The 9,549-nt window shown below is 37.4% G+C and overlaps 1 protein-coding gene across 1 annotated transcript in view; it reads right to left on the bottom strand.

The window, feature by feature from the left end:
• Positions 1–753, bottom strand: part of LOC121385952 (dimethylaniline monooxygenase [N-oxide-forming] 2-like) — a 7,380-nt gene extending 6,627 nt beyond the window's left edge. Inside the window, exon 1 of the mRNA XM_041516746.1 lies at positions 618–753. Coding sequence (XP_041372680.1) covers positions 618–753 — 136 coding nt within the window. The remainder of the gene's footprint in view (positions 1–617) is intronic.
• Between the last annotated feature and the right edge of the window lie 8,796 nt (positions 754–9,549).

Here is a 9,549-nt window from a genome sequence, read left to right as displayed (position 1 = left end):
AAGACTGTCCCTTTAAAAGGTTTTCACATGTTAAAACTGAAAGTTATATTCAAAATATTTTAAGTGCATTGCAATATTTAGTGGGGATAAAGAGGTGGAGCTTCCATCCCCCACCAACAATAAAGGCAAAGAGTCTTTTGTTTGTAGGGTCACTTTTCTCTAGCTTAAAGGGACATACCCTAGTTTCAACCCGTGAAAAATAACACTAAGTTTAATTAATCTACAAACCTGTAACACATGCATAAAGTTACAATTGAGTGAAATATGAGTCTGTGACTTTGAAATGGTGAAATATCTTTTAAAAATAGACTAAAACTCGACTAAAACTGTTATTTCTCTGACGCACGTGCGTTTTTAAAAATATGAGAAATGCATTTTGTGATATTAAAAACGCCAGGATGACCAATCTCAACCATAAAATCTGAAGTAAAATATGATGGCTTCAGTTAACAAAAACGGCTATGGTAGACAAAAATATGCCGTAACGTTCAAAAATTAGGGTATGTGTCTTTAAGAATACTATATTTGTATGTGCTGATTCTTTCTGTACTTCCCACTAATCATGGTAGGCTATGTATCGTATGTCCACGAACAGCTAAAAACTCTGAAACACTTACCAACAACAACGACTTTTTTCTTCTTATACACTTCTCCTGTTTGAAAATCCATGGCATGTTCGATATTTCCTTGAAAATTGTCCATCCCTTCTATATCTGGATATCGAGGCCTCTTAAGACATCCGGAGCAAATCATGACTGCATAGTTAAAAAAGATATAGCCGGATACTGAATCGAATATGACAAAACACACTACAGATCTGGCAGCAGATGACACAGAACATGTTCTAAATGTTGACAGCGTCAACATAATTAATTTAAAAAACAATTCATATAAAACATTAATTTATTAAGTTTTAAACCCATACCAACAGAAATAACAATTTATTTGGGATTACAAGTGCAGTGTAAATTAAAACAAAAAATTAAAACCATCAAACTGCATCGGTTAACTCATTTTTATTTTTGATACATGTTTTAAGACAATTGATGGAACATCCAACGTACCGCCACAAAGAGGACTGCCACTTCCAGACTAGTTTACTAAAGTACGCGCAGTTATACCCTTAGTATGTTTGTACTGCATTATCTTTTACCCGGTATTAAAAATGAGATTTAATATGTATAATTTAATGGTACTTTGTAAAGAAACATGCTTATTTATACTGGATTTTTTATTTTTTATTTTTTTTATTTGAGTTGTATGGATTTAAAACTTAAATTTTTTTAATATGAATTTTAACTTTAGCCATTTATTCAAAGAATGTGAGGGACGTAGCTCAGTAGCTCAGTAGCTCAGTGGTATAGCGCTCGCCTGATGCGCGATCGATCTAGGATCGATTACCGTCGGTGGACCCATTTGGGCTATTTCTCGTTCCACCCAGTGCTCCACAACGGGTGTAACAAAGGCCGTGGTATGTACTGTCCTATCTATGGGATGGTGCATATAAAATATCCCTTGCCGCTAATCAGAAAGAGTAGCACATGAAGTGGCGATAGCGGGTTTCCTCTCTCAATATCTGTGTGGTCCTTTAACCGTATGTCCGACGTCATATAACTGTAAATAAAATGTGCTGAGTGCGTCATTAAATAAAACATTTCCTTCCTTCAAAGAATGTGATAACATAAAATATAAAAAATAAAAAATTGTCCAACTATTTTAGGAAATATGGCATTTTGTATTTTAACATGCGTATGTTTATGCTTATGTAGATCTAGACATGCAGTCGTAAGCGTTTTAATGTCTATGTATTCTAAATTACCAAAGTTTAACTATTACCTTCATTTTACCTCACGTAGTTGTCTTTGAGACAAGTATGTCCAGCTATAACAACTATATGTCCAGCTATAACAAAATGGTTTACGTTTGAACTGTTCAAGAGAGTCTCCCAAACGGTATAATGTACTATCGAAGCAGCACGGTGAATAAATAACTATTGCAATATTCACAGTAACAATAGTAATACACTCTTCAAAAAAGTAGGGGAACACTAATAAGAATTTACAACTGCCAAAATTGTAAGGTATATTAGCTGTGGGGAATGGTTATATGATAACAGTGAATTAATTGGGCAAACAATACAACTGGTAGTTAATATTACAGTAGGTTTTATTATTACCAAAGATCTCGAAAGACGATTGGGGTTAGAAGTAAAATTTGAAAGTTGACGGTTTTTTAATCAGTAAATCGCAAATTCGAATGATAAAAATGACTAAAAATAAAACAATAACAACTGTATGATCAACAGAATGAAAAAGATTGACAGAATTAATGTTCCACAGTGATTAATCGACCTTCCTGGAAATTGTCAAAATCGAGAATGACACCTCACGCACGTGTACGGGGCAACTGCGTGATGCACGTGCAAACTATGGAATGCGTTTCGGTGTGTTGATAAACAGACCTGAACGTTTTTTACTAGGAATATATATATATTAACATTAATATTTCAAGGCCCCCAACGTTTTACAAGAATATATTACAACAGACATCGGGAAATATTAACAACAGAGGTTGGCTTGAAGGCCGTTATTAATTCGCTTTTCAAACGGGTCGTGTCACACGTTTCTGGGATATTATGACTCGAACCCACTAGCATTTTGGAATCACCACCTGCTTAACTTTAAGCATACACGCATATAATTCATCCGTTAAACTGGACGGGACGTAGCCCAGTGGTAAAACGCTCTCTCGAAGCACTGTCGGCCTGGGATCGATCCCCGTCGGTGGGCCCATTTGGGCTATTTCTCGTCGCAGCCAGTGCACCACGCACCACAACTGGTATATCAAACGCCGTGGTATGTGCTATCATGTCTGTGGGATGGTGCACATAAAAGATCCTTTGCTACTAATGATAAAATGTTGCGAGTTTCCTCTCTAAGACTGTATGTAAAAAAAAAAAAACCCCAAAACCCCCAAATGTTTGATGATTACCAACAGTCAATAATTGATAAGTTATTGTGCTCTAGTGGTGTCGTTAAATACAAACAACCATCAGTTAGATAATGAATTTCATGGCATTTCGAAAGTTAGTTTGTTTTGTTTAACGACACGACTAGAACACATTAATAAGTTATTGTGCTCTAGTGGTGTTGTTAAATACAAACAACCATCAGTTAGACAATGAATTTCATGGCATTTCGAAAGTTAGTTTTGTTTAACGACACGACTAGAACACATTAATAAGTTATTGTGCTCTAGTGGTGTCGTTAAATACAAACAACCATCAGTTAGACAATGAATTTCATGGCATTTCGAAAGTTAGTTTGTTTTGTTTAACGACACGACTAGAACACATTAATTAATCAGACATTTGATAATTCTGACTCGTAGTCATCAGAGAATACCCGCTACATTTTTCCATTAGCAGCAAGGGATCTTTTATAAGCACTTCCCCACAGACAGGACATCACATTCCACGGGGTACACTGGCTGGAACAAGAAAAAACCCCAAAACCCTGTGACACAAGCACACTGAGCTAAATCCCGACCACTGGCATTTTGAAGTTCAAGAAGTTCAAGATAAAGTATGCACAATCAGCACCTTCCCTTAGATTCGCACCTAGTCTGATGTACGGTCAGTCTAGGATCGATCCCCGTTGGTGGGCCTATTGGGCTATTTCTCACTCCAGCCAGTGCATCACGACTGTCATATTTGAAAGGTCGTGGTATGTGCTACTTTGTCTGTGGAATGGTGCATATAAAGGATCCCTTGCTACATACGAAAAAATGTAGCGGGTTTCCTCTCAAAGACTATATCTCAGAATTACCAAATGTTTAATATCCAATAGCCGATGATTAATAAATCAATGTGTGCAAGTGGTGTCTTTAAAAGAGAAAAAAACAAGAGAGAAAAAAGTCTAGAGGTTAAATACCGGTATATTTCTCGCCGCATCATTTTGGTAGAATATATACTGCAATTTATTTCATGTTGTACACTGAACTATTGTGTCATACTGACTGGTAAGTTGCAACAGATTTAAATGTCTCAATAAGCCTGAATATTAATTTACAAATCTTAAAACCCTTCTTCGAACTATTTTAAGGCGACTCCATACTATACGAGTGCCTCGTACGAGAACAGCCACAAGAATAGCCGATTGTGACAAGAAAGCACTACGACTTCAAATCGGCCATTCGCGTACGATGCACTCGTACCGTATGGAGTCGCCTTTAGAAAAACTACAATTTTGATAAGACAGCCCAACCCAGTAAACATAACCAAACAATGTGACCACTGATCCAAAGAGGTGTCTCCCTCTAAAATTCAAGTACTTTTCAAAACACAATTCTAAGAATAGAAATAATTCTTTATTCAATTAATGGTACAATCTTCTACTATGCACTTTTACGCCACTATGTATACTATTCTATTATATTCTTATAAGACTGGCGTAGTCAATATTTATATTAGGGGCGAGGGGGTGGGGGTGGGGGGCAACCCACATTATGTATGCATGAATGTATGTGTGATTTTATCAAATTTAATACAGTAAAAAAACAAAAGTTTGATGGAGAGGGGGCATGGGCCCCCTGCCCCCCACCCCCAACTCGCTACGCCACTGTCTTCTACACCACTATATACACGCGTTTTGCAATGCCTGTTCATTATGGTAGTGTCTATTCCAGTATGTCATTTCGCCTATTCTAAGCATATTTGGTGGATCCAAACTTGCCTACTAATATTAGTAATGAAATTTTATTATTCCATTCTACTAACATTTTGAACAAGTAGGTTAATTCGGTATATTGAATACAGATATACATGTACTTAAACTTCAATAGCGAAACTGGGGTTCGCGTGACAGGTAAACCAGTATTATGGATACAAGAAATTAATTCAGTAAATTACACTTTGAATATACGCTTATTATTCTAATCTACATAATAATATAAAAAAAGCAATCCGTTTAAACCGACAGACCCTACTTTATAAAGACTAAGCTATATTTTCCACTATTAGAGTCGTTAATGATAATTAAAATCATACTTTACTTAGATTTTATTGTGTAGAATATTAATTTCCGAATATCCGAACTGTTTCTGGTCATCCTGCTAATATCACACTATCTCTCTCTCTCTCTCTCTCTCTCTCTCTCTCTCTCTCTCTCTCTCTCTCTCTCTCTCTCTCTCTCTCTCTCTCTCTCTCTCTCTCTCTCTCCTCCTCCTCTCTCTCTCTCTCTCTCTCTCTCGTGCATTTAACTTTTTTTTTTAAATATATAATATATATATGTGTGTGTGTATATATACATACATACACACATATATACATTATATATTTAAGATTTATTTTAAAAATGCACGTGTGTCTGAGAAGTAATGGTTATGTAGTCGAGTTTTAGTTTATTCTTAAGAGATTTACGTCATTTCAACGTCACACTCTTGTTTCACACTGTTGTAACTTTATTCAAATGTGTTATAGGTTTGTAGATGAACTAATCTCTGTGTCCATTTTTTTTACGAATTGAAACTAGAGTCTGCGACTTTAAACGTTTAGTTTCTTTTATTTGTTACCAGACTAATTCCTTAAAGGGACTGTCCTGAGTTTGTTCTCGTTGGGATACGTGTACGACATTCCGAACTCTTTGGGTGACGAAATCGGAACGAGGGGCGAGACGTAGTCCAGTGGTAAAGCACTCGTCTGATGCGCGGTCGGTCTAGGATCGATCCCCGTCAGTAGGGCCATTATTTATTTCTCGTCCCAGTCAATGCATCACGACTGGTATATATCAAAGTTTGTGGCATGTGCTATCCTGTCTATCTCTATATTATTTGGACGGGCCCCGGTGGTGTCGTGGTTAAGCCATGAGACTACACGCTGGTAGGTACAGGGTTCGCAGCCCGGTACCGGCTCCCACCCAGAACAAGTTCTTAAGGGCTCAGTGGGTAGGTGTAACTAACAACTAACCCACTGACCTGGACAGACAGCCCATATAGCTGAGGTGTGTGTGTGTGTGTGTGTGTGTGGTGTGTGTGTGTGTGTGTGTGTGTGTGTGTCCAGGACGGCGTGGCTGAACCGTAATTGGATACTGTACGGCCTGTAATCCGATGGCTTAACCACTGCTCCACCAAGGCCGGTAACACAGGGCAGAGTTCACTGGAATAACTATAGCTGTGATGTCCTACACTCAATGACTCATATTTCTTGCCCCACCGGTTATGAGTTCTGACGTGAGTAGCTTAAGATTACCTTATGTCTGTAAGGTAGTTACTTACAATCTTCCTCTCAGTCTAAACCAAACATATATACATTCTATAAATTATAGAACTCTGAAAAAAACTTTCTATATTTTGTAGTTTAATTATGAATCCTCTGGCTGATATGATTTGTGTATCGTTGTATTTAAGAACAGAAATCGTGTTACAATTATATTTATTGCTGTATGTAGAGGAAAACGTTTATTTAACGACGCACTCGAAACATTTGTTTTGTGTTATATGGCATCGGGCATAAGGTTAAGGACCACACAGATACTGAGGGAGGAAACCCGCTTTCGCCATTTCATGGGCTACTCTTTTTGATTAGCAGCAAGGGATCTTTTCTATGCACCATCCCATAGACAGGATAGCACATACCACGACCTTTGATGTACCAGTCGCGTGGTGCACTGGCTGGAGCGAGAAATAGCCCAATGGGCCTACTGACGGGGATCGATCCCAAACCGACCGCGCATCAAGCGATCGCTTTACCACTGGGCTACGTCCCCCCACAACACATAGAGAGAGAGAGAGAGAGAGAGAGAGAGAGAGAGAGAGAGAGAGAGAGAGAGAGAGAGAGAGAGAGACGGACGTGCACACGTTGCCCTGCTCTGTAGTGTAGTGCACTGTATCGTATTTGCATTACGTGGCACAGCGTTGGATTGCACTGCACTGTATTTTATTGTGACGAGTTTCGGGGATCAATTGATCTTTAACTGCTGTGCACCAATAATCGTGGTATGTAGTGTTATGTCTATGGTCAAGTACATGTAACAGATCCATTGCTGCCTCTCTCTCGCCCCTTTTCTTCTCTCTCCCTCCTTCCCTCTCCCACATCTCGATACCTCTGGTTTCCTGTTGTCTCGGTCTGGCTGAACGAAGCCCAGATGTCAAAACAACAATGTGTTACAGGTATCTCACCACTATTGATTATACATTGGTGACAGTACAAATATAAAGCCAAGCACTGACTAAATTATTAACAGTAGGTGCTATATACTACCTGACATGAAAAGAACAGCCTCTGTGACAGGATTTAAGCAAATAAAATTGATACTTCGCCACCTGCAATTTCAATTATCCAGACTCCTAAGCACATGGGCTAATGGAGTGGAGGCTACTCTCGTTAAATATATGTACCACAGGCATAGCAAACAATGGTCTTGCCTGTAGCTGAGCAGATATGCATCTGTCAGTTTGATATGCCAAAATCAAGAGGCAATGTTACCCTTCCAATATTCCATAATCATACTGTCAAGTCTGTTCAGACACCAACATAATAAAATAAAGAAAAGAGGTACTCTTTTTTCATGGAACTAAATTCGTCGCTCATTGGCTGAAATAGCGGTGTGATCCCTACACACCAAACAGCCAAAATAGTTTGAAATGTCTTGAGGTTTACATTCCCGTAGCCAATGGGGAGTCGGGGGGTGGGGTGGGGGGGGGGGGGGGGGTAGTTGTGGTGTCTTTTTTTTCAATATGCCCCCGGACCCCCCTAAGACATCGGGCGCTTCACGCTCTCGTGTTACGCACTTTATGCTTCACCAAAAGCCTAAACGACCCCCCCCCCCCCCCCCCCCCGCTCTCAAAATCCTGGCTACGGGCCTGGAAAGTGTGCAATATCCATGGATACCCGTCGTAAGTATATGCGTAAACCTGTTGTCAGAGAACATGACAAACAATACATCACATGATAATCAGTTTTATTCAAGATTGACAAACTATCATATTTCAAAATACATGTTTACAATGGGGACAAACTATCATATTTCAAAATACATGTTTACAATGGGGATATTTGTGCGTGTATGTGTGTTAGAGAGAGAGAGAGAGAGAGAGAGAGAGAGAGAGAGAGAGAGAGAGAGAGAGAGAGAGAGAGAGAGAGAGAGCGAAGGAGAGAGAGAGAGAGCGAGCGCAAGAGAGAGAGAGAGAGAGAGAGAGAGAGGAGAGAGAGAGAGAGAGAGAGAGAGAGAGAGAGAGAGAGAGAGAGAGAGAGTCTGTACATGGTGTGTATGCGTTTGTGTTTCCATGTTTGTGTGAGCTATATATGACGAAATGCAGCAATATAGAGATAATTGGTTAATGGACGTTAAAAAAGAACTTAATGCACTTGGCCTACAATCATATATATATATATATATATATATATATATATATATATATATATATATATATATATATGGAACTTAACACATGTTGATGACGGTATTTACAATGTAATTAAAGAAAGGCTGTGTGATGTGTTTAAGCAGGAATGTTATAACAGAAAAATGGCAACGCCAAAAGAAAATTTATAATATCAATAGTTGGGTACATGAATTTATCTTACTGACTGATTAAAAAAAAAAAAATATATATATATCTATATATATATATATATATAATATATATATATATATATTAGACATTTTCTCACTTAAAAGAAATAGCTAAAATTAGAATGTGTGCCCATAAGTTAAATATAGAATTTGGTAGATACAAAAAACATTGAAAGATCTCAAAGAATATGCACACTTTGTGACAAAAATGAAATAGAAGACGAGTATCAATTTATTCTCCAATGTCCTAGATTCAATAATATAAGAACCAAATTTATAATAAATTATTTACCAAATGAAAGACATCCAAGCGTTTTTAAACTTATTCAGATTCTACGTACTGGTAATATGAAAGAACTTGGGAACCTCGGGAAATATTTAGTAATAGCAAATAATGTAAGAAATAAATAATTGGAATAAATTGTTCAATGCTGTACAATACAGAACCTGCACCGGGTAGCACAAACGTATACTTTACCTCTGGTATATGCGCAATAATGACGTATAGCCAACTAATATATTAATCAATAAAACTCTGGTATGTTGAATGCAATAGTTATTTATTTATATGTGTATATTTGTATGCATCCATGCATGTATGTATGTCTTGATGCATGAATATCCATATATTGTATGTATGTATTTGTGTGTATATGTGTGTGTGTATGTATGTGTGTATGTATGTATGTATGTATTGATGTATGAATATCTACATATTGTATGTATGTATATGTGTGTGTGTATGTATGTGTGTATGTGTGTATGTATGTATGTATTGATGTATGAATATCTATATATTGTATGCATGTCGAGGTTGACTGTTACATATATATATATATATATATATATATATATATATATATATATATATATATATAATATATATATATATATAATATATATAGAAACGCACTGGCGCAGGGGATAACTAAATCCTTTCTGGCCTCACAAATTGTCCCATGCCGTTGCTGGGACT

This window comes from Gigantopelta aegis, chromosome 12 (assembly GCF_016097555.1).
Source record: "Gigantopelta aegis isolate Gae_Host chromosome 12, Gae_host_genome, whole genome shotgun sequence".
NCBI lineage: Eukaryota > Metazoa > Mollusca > Gastropoda > Neomphalida > Peltospiridae > Gigantopelta > Gigantopelta aegis.
The sequence above is the reverse complement of the archived record's forward strand: the minus strand, read 5'-3'. Positions and strand labels throughout refer to the sequence as shown.